This window comes from Heterodontus francisci, chromosome 16 (assembly GCF_036365525.1).
Source record: "Heterodontus francisci isolate sHetFra1 chromosome 16, sHetFra1.hap1, whole genome shotgun sequence".
NCBI classification, from domain to species: domain Eukaryota; kingdom Metazoa; phylum Chordata; class Chondrichthyes; order Heterodontiformes; family Heterodontidae; genus Heterodontus; species Heterodontus francisci.
The window spans coordinates 42,729,402-42,753,058 of NC_090386.1; the positions used below are offsets into that span (position 1 = coordinate 42,729,402).

Sequence of the window (23,657 nt, forward strand, 5' to 3'; positions counted from 1 at the left end):
GCTCCACCCAGCGGTCCATCTGTTTGCATTGGTCAGTGATTATGTCCCCTGATTTAGATTTGAGGGGGGAGATCTTCTTGATGGTTGGACCAAAAGCTCTCTTCATGCCATCATACATTCCTCTGATGTTTCCGGTGTCAGAGGCCAGCTGAATATGACTGCATAGGTTTGCCAGTAGTCATTTGCGCAGCGCCTGGCTGTTGTTTGTGCAGCGCTTCTGGCTGCTTTAAGTGCTACAGATGTTAACTCGCTGGGGGCTTTCTTGTAGTTCAACAGTGCAATGCACTTAGCAGCTATGACAGATTCCAGCTCTTCAAAGTGAGATTGAAACCAGTCTGCATTCTGCTTCATACGTTTGCCTAAGGTGGTCATTGCTGAGTCATAGATGGTGTCTCTGATGTGGGCTCACTTGGTCTCTGCATCCCTTGTAGGAGTGTTTTGAAGAGCTTTTTCAAGTGAATTTGGAAACTTACGTAACAGCTGTGGATAAGAAATTCTGCTAGTGTTGATGCGCTGGCGGCCCTTCTGCTTGGAGTGACGCAGCTTCTTTGGTTTGAGTCTAACCTTGCTGCACACCAGGGAGTGGTCGGTGTCGCAGTCCGCACAGTGGAAGCTGCGTGTGATTTGAACGCTGTTTAAAGAGGCTCGCCTTGTGACGATGAGGTCCAGCTGGTGCCAACGATGTGATCTTGGGTGCCTCCAAGAAACCTGGTGACAGGGTTAGTATAAAAGAACGAGCTGGTGATGCAGAGGTTTTGATAGGTACACAACTCAAGCAGTCTCTGTCCATTCTCATACATCCTTCCAATGCCATAGAGCCCAAGGCAGGAGGGCCATGAATCATGGTCGGCCCCAACCCTGGCATTAAAGTCCCCCAGCAGGAACAGATGTTCGGTATTGGGGATGCTACTAATGATATTATGGAGTTCCTCGTAGATCTGGTCTTTAGCTTCAAGTGAGGAGCACAGTGCTGGAGCATAGATGCTGAGTAGATGTACTGGACCAGAGGTGGTGAGCAGTCAGATGGACAGTATGCATTCTGAGCCATTTGTGGGTGGCTCTATCATACTGAGCAAGGTGTTTCTGATGACGAAGCCCACTCCATGCTGTCTTGGTTCTTCAGGATCCCTGCCCTGCCAGAAGAAGGTGTAGTCTTGCTCTCTTAGAGATCCGCTCGCAGGGAGGCGAGTCTCCTGAAGTGCTGCAATGTCCTCATTGAGTCTACTGAGCTCGTTGTTAATGATGCCGGTCTTCCGAGAATCGTTGATTTGTGTAAGGTCTTCCGACAGGCCAAGATACATTGTTCTGACGTTCCAGCTTGCAAAACGAAGGGGCTGGTACCTTCTTTCCTTTTTTCATGTTGTTTGGTGCGGTGTTGCAGTCCACTTGTCGGGCAATGACCCTGAGCTCCAAGCACCCATTGAAGCAGGTGGACTGTGACAGGTCAGAACCTTACTGACCGGGGGCTGCCCGGTTTGAGGCAGGCGGTAGCTGTCCAGTGAGATGCGATGACCTCTTCCACCGACAAAGGCAACCCGTGGCGCCCAATTTCTACGCCAATTGAGCTGGACTTATAACCCGTAACTGCTGCCTTCCATGTTGTTTTGAGTGCTGTGAGGCGACTATGGAGTGACCTCTCCATGGCGCATGCCTGGGCGGATATATGGAGGTTGTGAGTTTCCCAAGCGTCAAAACCCCGTCTCGGCCTTCCCAGTGGGGTCCAAAGGAATGCAGAGCACAACGTTTGGCACCGGTATGGCTGCAGGAACTGCCGGAAACATGAAAAGGTGACACATGACCGCCTACGGGGTTCCGCTCCGGATTTTCTGTTAGGGTTTACTCCCTTAGCCTTGGACTCTCCCGAGACACTCACAAGGCAGTAGGGTTGTTAGGGCCCCTGCTCAGGGATAGGTGGATGCCGGTGGGAGGAAGGGGGTGCGGGGGTGGAGGGGGGGGGGAGGGGGTGTGAGGGGGAGGGGGGGGGGGGAGGGGGTGTGAGGGGGAGGGGTGTGGTGAGGAGGGCTGGAGGGAAGGGGGTGCAAGGGGGAGATGGTGCGAGGGGGGAGCTGGGAGGGGAGTGCGAGGGGGTGAGCTGGGAGGGGGGTGCAAGGGGAGATCTGGGAAGGGGGAGCGGGGGGGGGAGGGGTTGGAGGAAGGGGGTGCAGGTAATAAAACATTTCATCAGCTCCCACCATTTTCCTCTAGTGATCTGAATGCTGGTGGAGTACCTTCATTAATTGGTTAGTAGTAATGCACTTAAGAAAGGACCTCATCAGGGTAATCGGCTCTCGGTGAGAGCACACAGAGTAACCTGGAACATAAAACTCCAATCCCATGTGTAGAGTTAGCCTGTTACAGACAATAGCAACAAGCTACTGAAGTTCTTATTCCAGTTATATTTAATACAAAGAAACACTCCATATAAAGAAACAAGTTCTCTGCAACAACATTGTCTCACACTCAGTCTCATTTTCAATATTACATAGGCCATAAAATTAAACAATGCTAATATTATCCTATGAACATTCATTGCAATTCCTTTCTCCAAAATATTTTGATGCAAACATCTCTATTGAAATAGGACAAAGGAACTGCAGCCAAACACATCATATTGACTGGTATTCACAGTACGATTTCAATGCCACAGAGAATAACACAGGACAGCTGGGACTCATAGCAAGGCTGTAATATCACTAGGATATAGCTTGAGCCGTTTATTTAACCAACCAGATGTCAAATAGTTAAGTTAATTTTTAATGTGGAAGGGCTGCACAGTGGTTAGCACCGCAGCCTCACAGCTCCAGCGACCCGGGTTCAATTCTGGGTACTGCCTGTGTGGAGTTTGCAAGTTTTCCCTGTGTCTGCGTGGGTTTCCTCCGGGTGCTCCGGTTTCCTCCCACAAGCCAAAAGACTTGCAGGTTGGTAGGTAAATTGGCCATTATAAAATTGTCCCTAGTATAGGTAGGTGGTAGGGAAATATAGCGACAGGTGGGGATGTGGTAGGAATATGGGATTAGTGTAGGATTAGTATAAATGGGTGGTTGATGGTCGGCACAGACTCGGTGGGCCGAAGGGCCTGTTTCAGTGCTGTATCTCTAAACTAAAGTTAAATTTGCTGTGCATGATTTTTGTTAGTATGCTTTCCGATGATACTATGCACTCATGGTGCAATTACAATGTCTTTGCCCCAGCCATACTTTTTTTCTCCTGAAGATACCAATTCTTCTTGGGGTATTATTCTCTACGTGCTGGCAGTGACCCAGTACCCCAACCTTACAGCCAGTTTTCATGTGAAAGCCTTAACAAAGGTATTGGGAGGCTACTTATTTGCGAAAGATCATCATTACTGAAACAGATCCCATTCTCATCATCCGTAAACCTGAGAACACCTGCTGGTTTCTCCATAGTCCAGGTCTACAGTGGCCAAAAGAAACACCTCTCATTATCTAGATAATTTTAGCTAACACCTAAATGTTCCTCTCTCCATAGATGGTGCTTGATCTGCTGAGTGTTTACAGCATTTTCAGTTTTAAATTCAGATTTTCAATATCCACAGTATTTTGCTTTTGTAAGGCCTATAATGTCATCCTGGATGGGAATAGCTAACTGAGCATAAACCAGAAATCAAACTAAAAACCTTCCTGGTCTGCATGACTCAGTATCAAAATAAGTGAGAAGCTCTACAATGAGATTTTGTTTATGCTTGTTTAGGAACTGAACTCCAAAGCTCGGCCCAAGATCTTATTAGATGACATTCCCCCAGTGTGCACTTGACAGATTTAAAATGATCTGTCCTTTTCAGTTTTAAATTTCCTGTTTCCAAGTTTTTCAATTAAGAGTCTTTCTGTGAATTTGAATCTGCCATTCCAATACATATCATTAAATATCACAAATTCATTGTGTGAAGCATTTTGAGACATTTTAACATGATAAGGTGCAATTATTGTTTACTTGCTGGGAAAATTAATCTTCACAAGACAAGAAGCATTTGGCATGTTTAATCTATTCCACTAAACTGGGATCTTAAAAGAAAACATTGTGTGGTCTCTCACTTACAATGAAGTACATTTTACTGAAATGTAATACTTGGGACCTCCCTCTAACAATATAGTACTATAAAAGGTGCAGGAGCATATTTTTGTAAAACAGAAACACCTGTTCTAAACACTGGGGGAAGAAAGGTTTCAGCAGACTCAACAATCTAGGGTACACTCTCTTTCATTTCTTTTATTCAAACCGATTGCTGTGACTCCAGAGATTAATTTATCTCTCTCAAAGTCAGAATCTAGTAACATTTTACATGTCTGAAAATATTATGAGCATTATTCTGGTAACTACAGGTTCTTAAGTAAAAATATTAGACCTGATCTTGAACGCAAGGTTTTTAATTCACAGATGCATCAGGAAAAAAAATCACTCTTGCACTTATCTTTGGAATGTTACTAGAGCTACACATGTTGTTAGCCACTGACCTGAGTGCTGAAATGATATGATTGAATTTTTTTTAGTGTACAACCCTCTCTATCACCCCCTACCCAACCTTGCTCTGCTTTCCAATGTGTAAGGGAAAGGGGACTATCCATCACCTCCAGCATAAAGGGCAGTGTGGGTAACCTGCTGGCAGGTCATGCCCAGAACTGTTGTTGACCAGCACCAACAAGTAGGGAAATAGGTATACTGTTCAGCACCTCCCTTCAGCAGTACAGCCAATACTAGGAACTCAACAGAGTGGCAAGGCTCAAAATTGCATCCCATCCCAATGTACTGGAATCCTTTGTACTACTGCACTGTCAAACCGAAATGAAACTTTATTTATACATTGCATATGCACTCTTCCCAGGCCGGCAGAGAGTCCACTCAAGCTTTTGTTTAGAATCAAAATGGTTAAGGTTCAAACCTTCACCTGAGGGTTCAGAAAGACAACACTAAATAAATGTCAGCTGCTTCCCCAGAGAAGGCAGCGAAAAATAAAAGAAAAATGCATGCACATGTCGCAACAGCCTGCTAACATACACCTTCGGGTTAGTGATTATAGGACACCACACGATGGAGCCATCTATTTGTGGTCTTGACGACAAAACAATCCACAGCATCGGAAGGTATTATAATGAGGCAGGGGAGGAAAACGAAACTTATTAAAATAATTTGCAATGTCGCTAGACTCTTGATGCAGTGACTCCATTTTCACTTCCGTCTGTATACACACATGAAACAGTAACTTACAGTTATCTTGCTATACTGACAACAGTTGTTAAACAGATTAAATGTGCGCAGCAACGTTCCCAACAGATAAAACTACTTTATATCCGCCTGAAGCAAATGAAAATATGCAATCATGGAGCATTATAGCTTTACGATCAGCCTCCACCCATTTTGCAGCAACTACTGTAAAGCAACTCCAAAACTTTTAGCTATTCTCCATTTCCACCATTAATTCAACATTAAAGCAAATTCACGAGATAACGATTGACAATTTACAGCCGCTGCAATTTCTTTGCGTTCTGCATGTTGGTAAAGGGTTGCTTTAAATGTCAGTCAACTTTCAATCACAAACAGGTCGGTAAAATGATTATTTTTCCATGCCTCCCAGTAAAGGTTAAGCAGCTTACCTGTCTCATAAAAAGGGATTTTTTCCAATCCCATGAAAGAGGGGTTTTTTTTATTGGCTACACTTGTGCTGTTTACTGTCAAATCATCCAATACAAGTCAGCAATGGACTGGAACACAAATAGAGGAAATAAACAACATAACTTCCTTTTTCAAACGTGTTCACGAATATAAAATTGGAAATTCCAGTTTGTCCTCACGCTGACTTTATTTGCAAAAATGAATTAGCGATAAAAAGCAATTTCGCCCTCTGGCCGTGGACAAATAGCTCCGCAATCTGTGGACGCTGGGTCAAGGTACAGCATTTGTTGCTGTTGCTTAGACAATCGGTCAACAATTTGGGGAAGTGGGTTAAAACAGCGGGCCACGGTAATGAGCAGGTCGACGCTTGGGAAATAGAAATGGGTCACCAACCCCCACCCCCGCCACTTGTGACATCAGCTCCAAAGCAGATGGATTATCTGCGGACGACACCTAACAGACTGAGAGATGGGCGAGCAGCCACCTCCTCCTGTCTTGTACAAAGGCTAACGCATGTTAAAATGATAACATAAAACGGTCGCTTGAGGGGAGGGAGGGGTGCGAGTGGAAAGGAAGAAGAGGCTTCTACCCAGTTCCTTGTCTGCTGAGAAACAGCCTTTCGTTACAATGACACAATTATACTTCCGGATCGTATGTGAAGACTCCACTTCTTAGGCGAGTTAGTCTGAGCTAATATTTCAGGGCTGAGGCAGCTCAGACCAATGACTTGTCGCTGCCGATGGAAGGGGAATGTATCAACTGCCCTCCTTCGCTACAGTGTCGCTAACATTCCGATCACCAAACATTCCAGCCGCTCCCACCCCCGGCATTCCAGCTACAACAACCAAAATAACACAGGTTGTCACGCTCAGCCCGCTTGACCATTGGGAAGCAGGGCTTTACCTTACTTTCTTCCTGTTCCACTCTCCCCCCTTCTCACTTCATGTCATACCGTGATGCTGCTAAGCGATGGCGGCTACAATGAAGCGAATCGGGTCCATTTAAAAAAAACAAAATGTCACTTCAGGCAAAACAATCGCTTCGATTGCAGTCTGTCCTGCTCCAACGATGTTCGTTTGAAAAGCTCTCCTGCCAGATCTGCTCAGTCTGCTTGCTGCACGGTCGCCCTCCTTTATAAAGCTGCGCCGCTTCAGCACCCACCCTACCGCCCATCACTTTCGTTTCTCACTCCCCGATCCGGTTTTTGACCTGAGACAGCATCAGGACTGGAAAGAAAGGCAAATCACATGATGTGCTGAAGTCACAGGGCGGCCAGCTTGCTAAAGGCGAGTCTGTGCCTGGCAGAAGCGAGAAGGTCATCTTAGCTGGAACCCACAACCCTTCCATCTTGGTAAAGGGAAATGCAAAGAGGCCTTTAAAAAAGGCAGTTGCCAGGCGAAATAAACCAAGTATTGCGGAAACAAAACCGAAATTGTACATGCATATATTTTGAAATCTTTTAGTTGTGAATTCAGTGCAGGAAAAATCCGAGATCCAACGTCATTATTTACTACCTGATTTGTAAGTTTTCATAATACAATGAGATCTCCTTTTGCATTTTTTGACCTTTATTATTTTTAACTATTCATCTAAGCAAGTAGTTAATTTTAACTCTGATTTTCTTTTAAATTCCATGAAACAAAGATGATAGGGAAGACTTGTATTTATATGATGATGATGAGGTACAGAGAGGGTTGATGAGAGTGTGGTCTACATGAACTTTCAAAAGGCATATGATTTTTTTTTATTCATTCATGGGATGTTGGCACCATTGGCTATGCCAGCATTTATGCCCATACCTAATTGCCCTTGAGAAGGTGGTGGTGAGCTGCCTTCTTGAACTGCTGTAGTCCTTAGGGTGTAGATATACCCACATTGCTGTTAGAAAGGGAGTTCCTGGATTTTGACTGAGTGACAGTGAAGGAACAGCAATATAGTTCCAAGTCAGGCTGATGTGTGGCTTGGAGGGGAACTTGCAGGTGGTGGCGTTCCCATGCAACTGTTGCCCTTGTCCTTCTGGGTGGTAGAGGTCACAGGTTTGGAAGGTGCAGTTGAAGGAAGCGTGGTGAGTTGCTGCAGTGCATCTTGTAGATGGTACACACTGCTGCCATTGTGCGTCAGTGGTGAAGGGAGTGAATGTTGAAGGTTGTGGATGGGGTGCTAATCAAGTGAGCTGCTTTGTTCTGGATGGTGTCGCGTGTTGTTGGAGCTGCACCCATCCAGGCAAATGGACAGTATTCCATCACACTCCTGAATTGTGCCTTGTAGATGGTGGACAGGCATTGGGGAGACAGGAGGTGAGTTACTCACCACCGAATTCCCAGCATTTGACCTGCTCTTGTAGCCACAGCATTTATGTGGCTGGTCCAGTTCAGTTTCTGGTCAATGGTAACCTCCAAGATGTTGATAGTGGGAAATTCAACGATGGTAATGCCATTGAACATCAAGGGGAGATGGTTAGATTCTCTCTTGTTTGAGATGGTCATTGCCTGGCACTTGTGTGGCACAAATGTTACTTGCCACTTATCAGCCCAAGCCTGAATGTTGTCCAGGTCTTGCTGCATCTGGACACAGGCTGCCTCAGTATCTGAGAAGTCGCGAATGGTACTGAACATTGTACAATCATCAGCGAACATCCCCACATCTGACCTTATGATGGAGGGAAGGTCATTGATGAAGCAGCTGAAGATGGTTGGGCCTTGCACACTACCCTGAGGAACTCCTGCAGTGAGGTCCTGGAGCTGAGATGATTGACCTCCAACAACCACACCCCATCTTCCTTTGGGCTAGGTGTGACTCCAACCAGTGTAGAGTTTTTCCCTGATCCCACTGACTCCAGTTTTGCTGGGGATCATTGATGCCATATTGGGTCAAATGCTGCCTTGATGTCAAGGGCAGTCACTCTCACCTCACCTCTGAAATTCAGCTCATTTGTCCATGTTTGAACTGTGGCTGTAATGAGGTCAGGAGCTGAGTGGCCCTGGCGGAATCCAAACTGAGCGTCAGTGAGCAGGTTATTGCTGCTTGATAGCACTGTCGACGACCCTTCCATCACTTTGCTGCTGATCAAGCCGAGACTGATGGGGCGGTAATTGGCCAGGTTGGATTTGTCCTGCATTTTGTGGACAGATAAAGTACCACATAACAGGCTTACAAACAAACAAAGATTCAAGAACAGTATAGCACAGGAACAGGCCATTCGGCCCTCCAAGCCTGCGCCGATCTTGATGCCTGCCTAAACTAAAACCTTCTGCATTTCCGGGGCCCATATCCCTCTATTCCCTTCCTTTTCATGTATTTGTCAAGATGTCTCTTAAACGTCGCTATCGTATCTGCTTCCACCACCTTCCCTGGCAGCAAGTTCCAGGCACTCACCACCCTCTGTGTAAAAAACTTACCTTGCACATCCCCTCTAAACTTTGCCCCTTGCACCTTAAACCTATGTCCCCTAGTAACTGACTCTTCCACCCTGGGAAAAAGCTTCTGACTATCCACTCTGTCCATGCCGCTCATAACTTTATAAACCTCTATCATGTCGCCCCTCCACCTCCGTCGTTCCAGTGAAAACAATCCGAGTTTTTCCAACCTCTCCTCATAGCTAATGCCCTCCAGACCAGGCAACATCCTGGTAAACCTCCTCTGTACCCTCTCCAAAGCCTCCATGTCCTTCTGGTAGTGTGGCGACTAGAATTGCACGCAATATTCTAAATGTGGCCTAACTAAGGTTCTGTACAGCTGCAACATGACTTGCCAATTTTTATACTCTATGCCCCGACCGATGAAGGCAAGCATGCCGTATGCCTTCTCGACTACCTTATCCACCTGCGTTGCCACTTTCAGTGACCTGTGGACCTGTATGCCCAGATCTCTCTGCCTGTCAATACTCCTAAGGGTTCTGCCATTTACCGTATACCTCCCACCTGCATTAGACCTTCCAAAATGCATTACCTCACATTTGTCCAGATTAAACTCCATCTGCCATTTCTCCGCCCAAGTCTCCAACCGATCTATATCCTGCTGTATCCTCTGACAATCCTCATCATTATCCGCAACTCCACCAACCTTTGTGTTGTCCGCAAACTTACTAATCAGACCAGCTACATTTTCCTCCAAATCATTTATATATACTACAAACAGCAAAGGTCCCAGCACTGATCCCTGCGGAATACCACTAGTCACATTCCTCCATTCAGAAAAACACCCATCCACTGATACCCTCTGTCTTCAATGACCGAGCCAGTTCCGTATCCATCTTGCCAGCTCACCTCTGATCCCGTGTGACTTCACCTTTTGTACCAGTCTTCCATGCGGGACCTTGTCAAAGGCTTTACTAAAGTCCATATAGATAACACCCTTCCTTCATCAATCATGTTCGTCACTTCCTCAAAAAACTCAATCAAATTAGTAAGACACAACCTCCCCTTGCTTGTCTGCAAATTTAGAGCCCATAGAATAAAAAAGACAGTAGCAGCATGGATATGAAATTGGCTGAGTGACAGGAAACAGAGAGTAGTTCTGACAATTGTTTTTCAGACTGGAGGAAGTTATAGAGTGGGATTCCCCAGGGCTCGGTGTTAGGGCCACTGCTTATCTTGACATATATGAATAAGTGGTAGGTGTGACTCAAACCAGCGTAGAGTTTTCCCCTGATTCCCACTGACTCCAGTTTTGCTGGGGATCATTGATGCCATATTGGGTCAAATGCTGCCTTGATGTCAAGGGCAGTCTCACCTCACCTCTGAAATTCAGCTCATTTGTCCATGTTTGAACTGTAACTGTCATGAAATCAGGAGCTGAGTGGCCCTGGCAGAACCCAAACTGAGCACTTAAAGCAGCCAGAGGTGCTGTACAAAGAACACACAGTGGCGGCACAGTGGCGCAGTGGTTAGCACCGCAGCCTCACAGCTCCAGCGACCCAGGTTCGATTCTGGGTACTGCCTGTGTGGAGTTTGCAAGTTCTCCTTGTGTCTGCGTGGGTTTTTGCCAGGTGCTCCAGTTTCCTCCCACAGCCAAAGACTTGCAGGTTGATAGGTAAATTGGCCATTATAAATTGACCCAAGAAGAGGTAGGGGAATTGAGGGAAGGTGGGGATGTGGTCGGAATATGGGATTAATGTAGGATTAGTATAAATGGGTGGTTGATGGTCGGCACAGACTCGGTGGGCCGAGGGCCTGTTTCAGTGCTGTATCTCTAAATAAAACAGCCAGGCGCTGCGCTAATGACTACTGGCAACACCTATGCAGCCATATTCAGCTGGCCTCAGAGACCGGAAACATCAGAGGAATGTATGATGGCATTAAGAGAGATTTTGGGCCAACTATCAAGAAGATCGCCCTCCTCAAATCTAAATCAGGGGACACAATCACTGACCAACGCAAGCAAATGGACCGCTGGGTGGAGCACTAGTTCGAACTGTACTCCAGGGAAAATGTTGTCACTGAGACCGCCCTCAATACAGCCCAGTCTCTGCCAGTCATGGATGAGCTGGACGTACAGCCAACAAAATCGGAACTCAGTGATGCCATTGATTCTCTAGCCAGCGGAAAAGCCCCTGGGAAGGACGGCATTACCCCTGAAATAATCAAGAGTGCTAAGCCTGCTATACTCTCGGCACTCTACGAACTGCTTTGCCTGTTCTGGGATGAGGGAGCAGTACCACAGGACATGCGCGATGCCAATATCATCACCCTCTATAAGAACAAGGGTGACCGCGGTGACTGCAACAACTACCGTGGAATCTCCCTGCTCAGCATAGTGGGGAAAGTCTTCGCTCCAGTTGCTTTAAACAGGCTCCAGAAGCTGGCTGAGTGTGTCTACCCTGAGGCACAGTGTGGCTTTCGAGCAGAGAGATCCACCATTGACATGCTGTTCTCCCTTCGTCAGATACAGGAGAAATGCCGCGAACAACAGATCCCCCTCTACGTTGCTTTCATTGATCTCACCAAAGCAGACGTGATCTCTTCAGACTACTAGAAAAGATCGGATGTCCACCAAAGCTACTAAGTATCATCACCTCATTCCATGACAATATGAAAGGCACAATTCAGCATAGCGGCGCCTCATCAGACCCCTTTCCTATCCTGAGTGGTGTGAAACAGGGCTGTGTTCTGGCACCTACACTGTTTGGGATCTTCGTCTCCCTGCTGCTCTCACATGCGTTCAAGTCTTCAGAAGAAGGAATTTTCCTCCACACAAGATCAGTTGGCAGGTTGTTCAACCTTGCCCGTCTTTGCTCTTTGCTGATGATGCTGCATTAACATCTCACACTGAAGAGTGTCTGCAGAGTCTCATCGACAGGTTTGCGGCTGCCTGCAACGAATTTGGCCTAACCATCAGCCTCAAGAAAACGTACATCATGGGACAGTACGTCAGAAATGCTCCATCCATCAATATCGGCGACCACACTCTGGAAGTGGTTCAAGAGTTCTCCTACCTCGGCTCAACTATCACCAGTAACCTGTCTCTTGATGCAGAAATCAACAAGTGCATGGGAAAGGCTTCCACTGCTATGTTCGGACTGGCCAAGAGAGTGCGAGAAAATGGCGCACTGACACGGAACACAAAAGTCCGAGTGTATCAAGCCTGTGTCCTCAGTACCTTGCTGTACGGCAGCGAGGTCTTGACAATGTATGTCAGCCAAGAGCGACGTCTCAATTCATTCCATCTTCGCTGCCTCCGGAGAATCCTTGGCATCAGGTGGCAGGACCATATCTCCAACACAGAAGTCCTCGAGGCGGCCAACATATACACCGTACTGAGCCAGCGGCGCTTGAGATGGCTTGGCCATGTGAGCCGCATGGAAGATGGCAGGATCCCCAAGGACACATTGTACAGCGAGCTCGCCACTGGTATCAGACCCACCGGCCGTCCATGTCTCCGCTTTAAAGACGTCTGCAAACGCGACATGAAGTCCTGTGACACTGATCACAAGTCGTGGGAGTCAGTTGCCAGTGATCGCCAGAGCTGGCGGGCAGCCATAAAGGCGGGGCTAAAGTGTGGCGAGTCGAAGAAACTTAGCAGTTGGCAGGAAAAAAGACACAAACGCAAGGGGAGAGCCAACTGTATAACAGCCCTGACAACCAATTTTATCTGCAACACCTGTGGAAGAGTCTGTCATTCTAGTATTGGCCTTTATAGCCACTCCAGGTGCTGCTCCACAAATCACTGACCACCTCCAGGCGCTTACCCATTGTCTCTCAAGACAAGGAGGCCGAAGAAGAAGAAGATGAATGACCTAGAATTTGGTGTACAGGGCACAATTTCAAAACTTGCGGATGACACAAAATTTGGAAGTACTATGAGGAGGTTAGTGATAAACTTCAAGATGACATAGACAGGCTGGTGGAATGGGTGGATAAGTGTCAGATGAAGTTTATTGCAGAGAAGCATAAAATGATTCATTTTGATCGGAAGAACGAGGAGAGGCAATATAAATTAAAGGGTACAGTTCTAAAAGGAGGTATATGTGCACAGATCATTGAAGGTTGCAGGGCAGGTTGAAAAAGTGGTTAATAAAGTATACGGGATCCTGGGATTTATAAATAGGGTCACAGAGTACAAGAACAAGGAGGTTATGATAAACCTGTATAAACATTGGTTCGGCCTCAACTGGAGTATTGTGTCCAATTCTGGGCACCACACTTTCAGAAAGATGTTAAGGCATTAGAGTGGATGCAGAAAAGATTTATGAGAATGCTTCCAGGGATGAGGAACTTAAATTAAGTGGATAGGCTGGGGAAGCTGGGGCTGTTCTCCTTGGAGAAGAGAAGGTTAAGAGGAGATTTGATAAAGGTGTTCCAAATCATAAGGTGTCTGAACGGAGTAGATAAGGAGAAACAGTTCCCATTGACGGAAGGATCCAGAAACAGAGGACACCGATTTATGGTGATTGGCAAAAAAAGTAATGGTGACATGAGGAACAAAATTCTATGCAGGGGTCGTTAGGATCTGGGATGAGCTGCCGGAGAGTGTGGTGGAGGCAGATTCAATCAAGGACTTCAAAAGAGAACTCAATAATTATCTGAAGCAAAAACAATTTGTCGGGCTACAGAGAAAACAGAGGAGGGGTGAGTGGGACTAAGTGAGTTGCTCTTGTAGAGAGCCAGGCATAATGGGCTGAATGGCCTTCTTCTGTGCGGTAACCATTCTATGATTCTGTCGAACCTTTCATATCCCCAGTACGTTCCAAAGAGCTTTACAGTTTTGACGTGAAGTCAACGCTGTGATGTTGGAGGTGCGGCAGCCAATTTTCACATACAAGATCCCACAAACAACCTTTAAATAATTAACAGATAATCTGTTTTTAGTGATGTTGTTTAGATAGGGATAAATATTGGCCAAGACACATGGGAGAACTCCCCTTAGAAAAAGTACCCTGAGCTTTTATAGAGATAGAGAGAGTCATACAGCACCAAAACAGGCCCTTCAGCCCACACTGACCATCAACCACCCATTTATACTAATCCTACATTAATCCCATTTTCCCTCTCACATCCCTACTTTTTCCTTCAATTCTCCTCCCACCTACCTACACTCGGGCCAATTTTTACAATGGCCAATTTACCTATCAACCCACAAGTCTTTGGCATGTAGGAGGAAACCCATACAGTCACAGAGAGAACTTGAAAACTCCACACAGGCAGTACCCAGAACTGAACCCAGGTCACTAGAGCTGTGAGGCTACAGTGCTAACCACTGCACCACCCACCTCAGAGCGCTGACAGAGGGGCTTTGGTTTAATTTCTCATCCAAAGGACAGCACCTCTGATAATGTAGCACTCCCTCATTACTGTACTGGAGTGTCAGCCTGGATTTTTGCACTCAAGTCCTGCAGTGGCTCCTGAATCCACAACCTTCTGACTCAAAGGCAAGAGTACTACAACTCAGCTAAGCGGATACCTGAAGATACATATAGGGAGGGAGATTGCAAGTGCTGTGTGCAACAGTTTTGGGGGCTATTATCTAATTAGGTAGTGTTGGGAGGATAGTGCTGGGTTTTGAGAACATGGGAAAGAGGATGATGTGGCCTGACAGTGACAGGGAACCATGGAGCTAGGAACTGGGTCCAGGTTTATGAGAGCTTCTGCTTGACTTCCTTGTCACCAAACTATACCCTTAGCTAATTACCAGAATGTATACCATGAAGCCCTGTACCGTATCACTCCTTCTACTGTAAGCTGGATGTGAAGTCTGCTCCATTACAATCTGCCATCCTATTTCTTTCTCTAGATTTGGCTGACTGAGAAAAACCAGGCTCCAATGAATCTGCCTTTGCACTTCATACCACACGGCATCACGCATTCTCTTCCTCCAAGCAGTAGCTCAGATACATTTGTCCAAGTGCTTTAGAGGATGATGTAGAGGGGAGGGTAGTGGGTGAGACCCAAAGCATGAATGAGCTGGAGCAGCTGTTGATGACAGAAAAGGAGCAAGAAGTTGCTGTTTAGAGCATGGGAGCAGCTTCCATTCTACTGCAGCAGTAGAATTTTGGTTTTACAAGAGGGGTGCTTAATGAACATCAAGGCCTTGGTGTGAGCATTGGAGCATTGTGAGCCAGTGTGCTAGAGGTGGCATCTCAGGTGAAGGAATATAGTAGTAGAGGTATGTGAAGTACAATACTGGATGGCTTCACAACACTGCAATCCACCATGAAGCACATGACAGCTCCAGGAGCATTTGCAGTGATTTTGGAGGCTCTATGGACAGTCATTGATGCTGAGACTACTCCAAAAACACCTAATTTGAGATTTTTGTTTTCAGTAGCTATGCTGCTACAAATGTGTTCATGTAGGAATCCACCCACCTGAAAATTGCACTGCTGGAACCGGCCCATTTCCCAGTATTGGCCTAATTTAATTTTTTGGTTGGCCCCTGGTGGAGTTTCTGCACCAGGAAGCCTGTCAAAGGGATTGTGGGAAAGCTATGCTGCTGCAACAGCTTAAAGAAGAAATACTCTTCTCAGCTGTAGAGAAGTATCTGATGACTTCTAGATATGGCTTGAATCTGAGTTAGAGGAGTGAGAATCAATCCCCCTAGTCAGGGTGGCAGTGGTGGGTATGTGGCACTTGTATGGATACTGCAGCCCACAGCAAATCCCTCTGAGGACTCAACTGCTGTGAGGCAAGCTCCAACGCAATCTCAGGAAGCTCCATTAACACACAGCAGTAAGTCACCTCACAGAATCTTGCCACTGAGGAAGCATCTAGATGAAGCAACAGATTAGGATCAAAAAGAAATCCTTCAAACTCTGTCACCAAAGAGAAACACTATTCGTAGAAAATAGTAGGGATGTAATAACTACGATGTTTGAAGATTGAAAAATATAGTTACGCTCTAGTTTGGTTTGTACAGAGAACGTGCTGAGCAAGGCTTGGAAGCTGGTTTCATCAGGTTAAGTGAATGGTAGATTTGAGTTATGTTGAAAAGGCAAGGCACTGTCATGTGTAGAGAGTATGGGTGTGATGCAGACAGACCTGTTAAAGCAGGGGATACATTTTGCAGTGACATTATCTCTTGTGTGACAAATGCACAATTTTTTCTAGCTATTAGCAGAGAGTTTCTTCTGCTGGGTTCTTCCACTGCCTTGCTGCACCTGTGGCCCTTCAATCTCTGTGGGCTCCTAATGATGCCATTTTGCAAGGCAAATTTATGCAGCATCAACAGACAAGAACAAAACAGAGAACATTTCTGTATTCCATATTGAAGTCACCTACATCATCAAATGTATTCAATGGGAGTGAAGGCAAGCACTTTAAATTAACTTCACTCAGCTGGTGTTCTTGAGAAGTGTCATAAACCATGGAGGCAAAGGATAGCCTTAATGCCCCACAATCCACTATGAACCTGACTCTTTAGGATCAAATTGGTGACATTGTGGATTACTTTAAAACAAGAGGAGAAGTTTCAAGGGGGCTCTTCTGTCTCTAACCCTTCTGCTGAAGTTACAGTAGAAGAGCAGATAAAACACCCTGCCTGCTGTAGCTGCGGGCAGAGTGCATTTTCTGATGCTGATGGTCACACATGAGTTGCACATCACATACCAATCCTGCACCCCCAATCTCAGCTATAACAGCCCCTACAAAACCCATTTCTCTCTTCATGTGCCAGGTGTTGTACCAACCCATACTCAGCAAGAGATCTCACTTTATGTGACCTGAACTGCCTAGCAAAGACCACAAGTCTAACATATAGTAAGCCTACCCAGTGCAAAGAATATGACTGCATGCAAAATGTACAAACAATAAATACATTTTTAAATAAAATTTTTATTACTTGAGAAAACACACTAACTCCTGTATAAACTCAAAGATAACAAAATAACATTATATGGAATCTCTCCAGCAGTATAGTATCATATTTGACATGCCATGCACATGACTAATAATCAATTCTTCCCCTTATTTCACATTGGGGACCTGTATTTAATAACAATTATAAATGGAAAAGAATGGTGCACTGAGGCTACCATTCCAAGAGAGGAACAAAAAAAGGTAAAGCTGCTAATATACCATATAAAACCAAAATGTTCTGGGACTACTCAGCAGGTCTGGCAACATCTGTGGCGAGAGAAGCAAAGTTAACGTTTCAGGACAGTGACTGCAGACTGATGAGCATCTGCGACCAGTTCGAACTGGCCTCGGGAGCCAAAGTCAACCACGGCAAGAGCGAGGCCATGTTTATTTATTTGGAGATACAGCACTGAAACAGGACCTCGGCCCACCGAGTCTGTGCCGACCATCAACCACCCATTTATACTAATCCTACATTAATCCCATATTCCTACCACATCCCCACCTTCCCTCAATTCCCCTACCACCTACCTATACCAGGGACAATTTATAATGGCCAATTTACCTATCAACCTGCAAGTCTTTGGCTGTGGGAGGAAACCGGAGCACCCGGCGAAAACCCACGCAGTCATAGGGAGAACTTGCAAACTCCGCACAGGCAGTACCCAGAATTGAACCTGGGTCGCTGGAGCTGTGAGGCTACGGCTTCAAAATAGAGCAGTAAAAAAAAAAAATTCTTTAAATTTAATCCTTCCACTGTGCTGCCCACTGTTCTTTGGCAACTGGGCTGACCGATCCTTTGTCCCCTTCACCGTCAGGTCAGACTGCCTGAAGGTGCTGGGGATATGGTTCGGAAGGGCCGGGGCGTGCACCAAAACCTGGGAGGAGCGAGTAGCCAAGGTACAACACAAGCTGAGCATGTGGGAGCAGCGATCTCTCTCCATTGTGGGTAAGAACCTGGTCATCAGGTGCGAGGCACTCACGTTGTTGCTGTACATGGCGCAGGTCTGGCCCATACCCCACTCCTGCGCTGTGGCGGTCACCCAAGCCATTTTCCGCTTCATCTGGGGATCCAAAATGGACCGGGTCCGGAGGGACCAGATGTTCAAACCTCTGGATAAGGGTGGGAAAAATGTACCCAACGTGGCCCTCATCCTGATGACTACCTTCGTGTGCGGCTGCATCAAGCTGTGTGTAGACCTCCAGTACGCAAACTCCAAGTGTCACTATGTGCTGAGGTTCTATCTGTCCCCGGTGTTGCGAAGGATGGGCCTGGTCACATTGCCGTGGAACGCTCCATCCAGTTGGACTGTGCCGTACCACCTATCCTTCGTGGAGCAGTTTCTGCGGAAAAACACCTTTGACCACCAATCCATCAGGCAGTGGTCTGCACGGAATGTCCTCAAGGCCCTACGGGAAAAGGAGATGGTGGATCCTGTCGGATGGTTTCCCAAGCACACTGTCAGTCATTTGGCAGAATGCCTCATCACCAGAACTTTCAAACAAGCACCAAGATGTAGCTTGGCTGGTGGTGAGAAGAGCCCTCCCTGTCAGATCCTTCCTGCACGCCCGAAGTCTCACCCCTTCCGCACAATGCCCTCGCTGTGGCTGTGGTGGGGAAGAGACCGTTGCCCACCTCCTCTGGAATGTGTCTTTGCAAAGCAGGTATGGAAAGAGATGCAGTGGTTTTTGTTGAGGTTCATCCCAAGCAGCTCTGTAACACAGGAGTCTGTGCTCTACAGGCTGTTCCCAGGGACGCACACCGAGATAAACATCAACTGCTGCTGGAGGACTGTCAATTCAGTGAAAGACGCTCTTTGGTCTGCCGGAAACTTGCTGGACTTCCAGCGCAAAGAGTTGTCCATGACCGAATGTTGCAGACTGGCACATTCCAAGGTCCAGGACTATGTGCTGAGGGACGCACTAAAGCTTGGGGCAGCCGCAGCAAAGGCTCAACCGGGAAAGACCACTGTGTAAGGTCTCCCCACCAAGCTGAACGGAGGGGCTGGATCTATGGAAAACCCCTCAAACTGTATCGGGAAAATTTTTGTTTGCTGTAAAATGTATCTGGCATGAGAAATGAAATGGAAGGGTTGTGAGGCAACTCATGATTGTATTGAAGGAAACTGACCTCCTTTGCACTATTTGTAATTTTTGACTTGGTACTGTTTGGAACTGTTTTGTCATGTATTTTTTACAGATTTTTATGAATAAAGTATACTTTGGAAATAAAAAAAAATATTTAAAAGATGGGGGAGAGAGCATGGAATAAAATTAAAGAAATATCTCCTTCAAAGAAAACTTCAGACAGGTTAGGCCAAATAGCCTGCTTCTGTGATACTTCACTTGCAGCTTCTTGACTCTGATGTCCAATGTATCAATCTGCAGGCTGGCGAGATCATTCCGGCACATCACGTGATCCAGTGTTTGATGCAACACGCGTTGACGCAATCGGTTTGCGTGCGTCTGTCGGTTGTAGAGCAGCCAATGGAGTGTGAGCCGAGTGGCGGCGCCGTCCAATTGGAGCGCGGTATTTGTTAAATGGTTTAAAGTGCGCCAGGTTTGAATTTAAACGGTAGTGGAAGCGGCAGCTGAGCGGGTGATTTGAGTGCTGGAGCTTAGCTGGCCAGTAAGGTGAGTATCGAGCAGGGCCTTGGACTTTGCTGGAAACGAGCCCAGTTTTGGTTTATACGTTGACCCTGACTGAGGGAGCGTGCCCGGCGGTGGGTTCGCTTTCACCCCCACCCCCGGCCTCCCCTTCCTCCTACCTTGCCAAGCTCTCATCCATAGACTGGCCGCGGCCCAGGGCCTCAGCCGGTCTTGCTCTCAGCTGTTCCTTACCTCTGGCGCGGAGGGTATTGTGTTCTTTCTAAGGCACCCGGGCAGAAGCTCCCGTCGGTGGGCTGTTGCTACTCTTTCATGGTTTAACTTGAGGCTGCAAGGCAAATGGTTTATAACAGTCTTTACCGATGTAGGGTAGTAATAAGGCCATGTCCTTCACATGTTTTAAAGTAGCCTGTGGCTTACCAGTTAATGGAAGATTGTTGGCCACAGTTCTTGTGGTTCAATTGATATCAGTCCAGGTTACAACTACGTTTGAGTTTGAAATAAAAAAAGTGGTTAAGCCTTTTGTTGCTTTTCAAATTGACGATAGCTTAAGAATGCGTCAGTATTCTAGCGCCTGTTTAAAAAAAAAAAGAAATAGTCTCTATTGGAAGTGACAGGAACACTTCTGAGATGCCATTTTAATGGCATACTTTAGAGGAAGACGAGTGATACAATTTTGCTCCTCTGTTTTTGTCTTTTGAGCTGGAATTCATGTTCTAGATACGCTCTAAGATTCGGTCATGTAGTTCCATAGTTTGTAGCTTCAGGCTGCATGTGCCCTTGGGGTATTATCTTGGTGCGAATCAATGATTAATTTTCCCCGGAGCCTTGATATTCTACAGCCTTTTGTAAGCTAGAGTGCAGTCATTCCTTGAAACATTGCCTATTTCCCACTATGATTTGTCACCCTTTTTTGATCTGCCAGTAGTTGGGCAAAATACTGAATCCCATTTTCAAGAAGCAAACTAGTCACTCCCGTTGTCTAGTTGATTGGATACGTTTCAAAGTAATGCTTTCTCTGGACCCTGAAAATGCCGTCACAGGTTGTCGAGTTTTTTGTTTTGTCATTCCCTTGAAGTAGTCCAGATGAACCTATGACCATGATTGGCCATGTATTTGCAAACCGTTGAGAGCAAGTGTAACTTCTTGTTGTCGCACAATAGCAATTGTAGTCGTGTACAGCAGTACATTGTAATCTAGCATCACAGAAACAACTAGGTACTGCTGAGGGCACTAGGTGGCATTTTACAACCCAATCATAGGAAATATGAGTAGGCCATTCGGCCCTTTGAGCCTGCTCTGTCATTCAAACTGATAGTCTACTGCTATACCATTTTCCCCACATCTCTTGCTAATAGTATTCAGAAGTCTATTGAACATGATTGAGCTTTCATAGCTTTCTGGGGTAGAGAATTCCACAGATTCACCACCCTCTGAGTAAAGAAATTCCACCTCAACTCAGTCTTAAATGACCTACCCCTTATTCTGAGACTGTCTCCTTGTTCTAGACTCACTAGCCAGAGGAAACATCCTGTCCATATCCATCCTGTCATGCCCTGAGAGAATTTGTAAATTTAATCTCTTTCATTCTTTGAAACTCTAGAGAATACAGGCCCAGTTTCTGCAATCTCTCCTCTTAAGACAATCTTGCCATCCCAGGGATGAGTCTGGTGAACTTCCATTGCACTCCTCTTATGGCAAGTATATCCTTCCTTTGATAAGGAGACCAAAACTGTACACAATACTCCAGTGCAGTCTCACTATGGCTTTATACAATTGAAGCAATACATCTTTAGTCCTGTACTCATTTCCTCTTGCAATGAAGGCAACATATCATTTGCCTTTGTAATTGCTTGCTGCACCTGCATACTAGCTTTGTGACTCATCAAGGACATCCAGGTCTCTTTGGACATCAATACTTCCCAACCCCCCCTCCATTTAAGAAATACTGTCTTTCTGTTTTACTCGACCAAAGTGGATCACTTCACACATTCCATCTGCCATGTTCTTGCCCATTCACTTATCCTGTCCAAATTCCTTTGAAGCCTCCTTGCATCCTCCTCACAACTTGCATTCCCTCTTAGTTTTGTCATCTGTGAATTTGGAAATATTACATTTGGTCCCCATATAAAAATAATTTATATAGATTGTAAACAGCTGTGGCCCCATACTGATCCTTGCAGTACCCCACAAGTAATAGCATTGTCATCCTGAGAATGCCCATCTGACTCTGCTTTCTGTCTGTTAACCAATTTTCAAACTATTGCAAAACATTACCTCAAATCTCATGTGCTCTAATTTTGTTTACAAACCTCCTGTGGAATGTTATTAAAAGCCTTCTGAAAATCCAAATACACCACATTCACTCATTCTCCTTTTATATATGCTACATGTAACAGCCTCAAAACTCCAACAGGTTTGTCAAACATGATTTTCCCCCTCTCAAATCCATGTTAACTCTACCTAATATGTTATTTTCCAAGTGCCCAGTTATCTCCTTTTTTTTATAATGTTTTCTCTACTGATGTCAAACTAACAGGTCTGTAGTTCTGTTTTCTCCCTTGCTCCCTCCTTAAATAGTGGGGGTTACATTTGCTACTTTCCAGTCTGCAGGAACCCTTCCTGAATCTATAGAATTTTGCAAGATAGCCACCAGTCCTCTGCTTTTGCTAACCTTTGGTGGGTGAGTGGCTGGTAGACTCAACTTCAATTTGTTTGATTTCTTGCCACAGAGGCAGACATATCATTGGGTCTAATGAAAGTCAATAAAACTCAATCATGGCTTTGTGGTCAGCTGTACCCTTGTGTTAGTGCCTTGGTATGACTACTTGGGAGTTTACTTGTAAGCTGGAGTGATAAATAATTCAAACATGGTCTCTTTACATTTGTGTGGAAATTGGAATTGTGGGAGTCACAATCTTTGTCTGAGGAATTTGGTTTTTGAAGCTGCTAACCACAGATCAAAATGTACTGTGGTGCCACAAAATTCCCCATCTGTAGGGGACTTGTCAACATAACTTATACTGTCTACTTGTAGGCCAGCAACACTCAGCTCTTTTGAGCAAAGTGGCACTTCCCAGTGGCAAATGCCAATTTTTTTTTTTGAAAAGGCCTTGTTTTCTCCCTCCTTCCCTTCCTTCACCACTTTTTTTTTTTTTTTCCCCCCCCAAACTCCCCACAAATCTTTGCAATAAAATGCAGAGGGCATTGCTGTGAAGCATTTTGGAGAATTTGCATTTCTAACTTTTCCGTTTATTGTCAGACCCCTCTCTGAGCCCTTTCCACTTGTAGAGTGGAATATTTTCTGTCGTGCTTCTCTCTACCTCCTGAATTCTTTCTCTGTTTCTCTTGCCACTCAGAAGCTTCTGTAAAATCCATTTTGAGTCCACCTTTGGGAAGTGTCTTGGCATGTTTAAAGGCACTATAAGTTGGTGGTAGGTGGCTTAATAAAGCTTTTTATTCTAGTGAGGTGGGTCTCTGACCAGAAAGGTATTTTTGTTTTGGATTGTTCCATGATACATTGTGGTCTGTCCCATAGGGACAAATACTCTTGGAAGCTGCACATGTTTTGTTGCTACTCCCCAGAGCTCATGCACTTGTAATTGGGAAAATCAAATTAATATTTTGGGACTTGGACTGTCGTAGCTCTGAATACTTCTGGAATAGTTTAAATAACATGGGAGCGTTGTGGTGGAAATTTGAGTGTTCCACCTAAAACGGTCTCCAAATAGATTGTTTTCTAATACAATAACATTTAACTACTTTTTGCAGGATTTCTGATTACAAATGGAGAAAAAGTTTGTGAACCAAGGAGGCCGTGTTGGAGTTGGCAAGGTATTTTTGCTATTCAAGTTAATGTGTAGTGCGAACTGTGCAATATACTAAGCCATTGAACTGTTTAATGCTTCACTGTGTACTAGTTGCTGCATGATTACTGTGCTAACTTTGTATATTGAAAGTACCAAAATGGGCATCTTGCCCAATAAGGAGGACGCTACTGTGGTAATATGGTTTGGTATCTGAAGCACTATCCAGTTGAGAGATTAGACTGATGGCTCCCATCTGCAAATGATTCTTTTATATCAGGGGTGGGTGGGGAATACTTGGATGTCAAGTCCAATTTTGTTTACACGT

General features: G+C 45.5%; 1 protein-coding gene across 3 annotated transcripts in view; it reads left to right on the forward strand.

Annotated features, from left to right (window-relative positions):
• The first annotated feature begins 5,492 nt into the window (after positions 1–5,492).
• LOC137378073 (aurora kinase C-like) overlaps positions 5,493–23,657 on the forward strand; it is a 51,649-nt gene continuing 33,484 nt past the window's right edge. For 2 of the 3 annotated variants that reach the window (XR_010976546.1, XM_068048138.1), the window contains exons 1-2: positions 19,474–19,550; positions 23,295–23,357. Coding sequence is in view for 2 of the 3 variants with exons in the window: in XM_068048138.1 (XP_067904239.1) it covers positions 23,310–23,357 (48 nt within the window). In the remaining variant the exon portion in view is untranslated. Of the gene's footprint in view, positions 5,557–19,473; positions 19,551–23,294; positions 23,358–23,657 lie in introns of those variants that run through there. The other variant, XM_068048139.1, reaches the window with a different exon arrangement.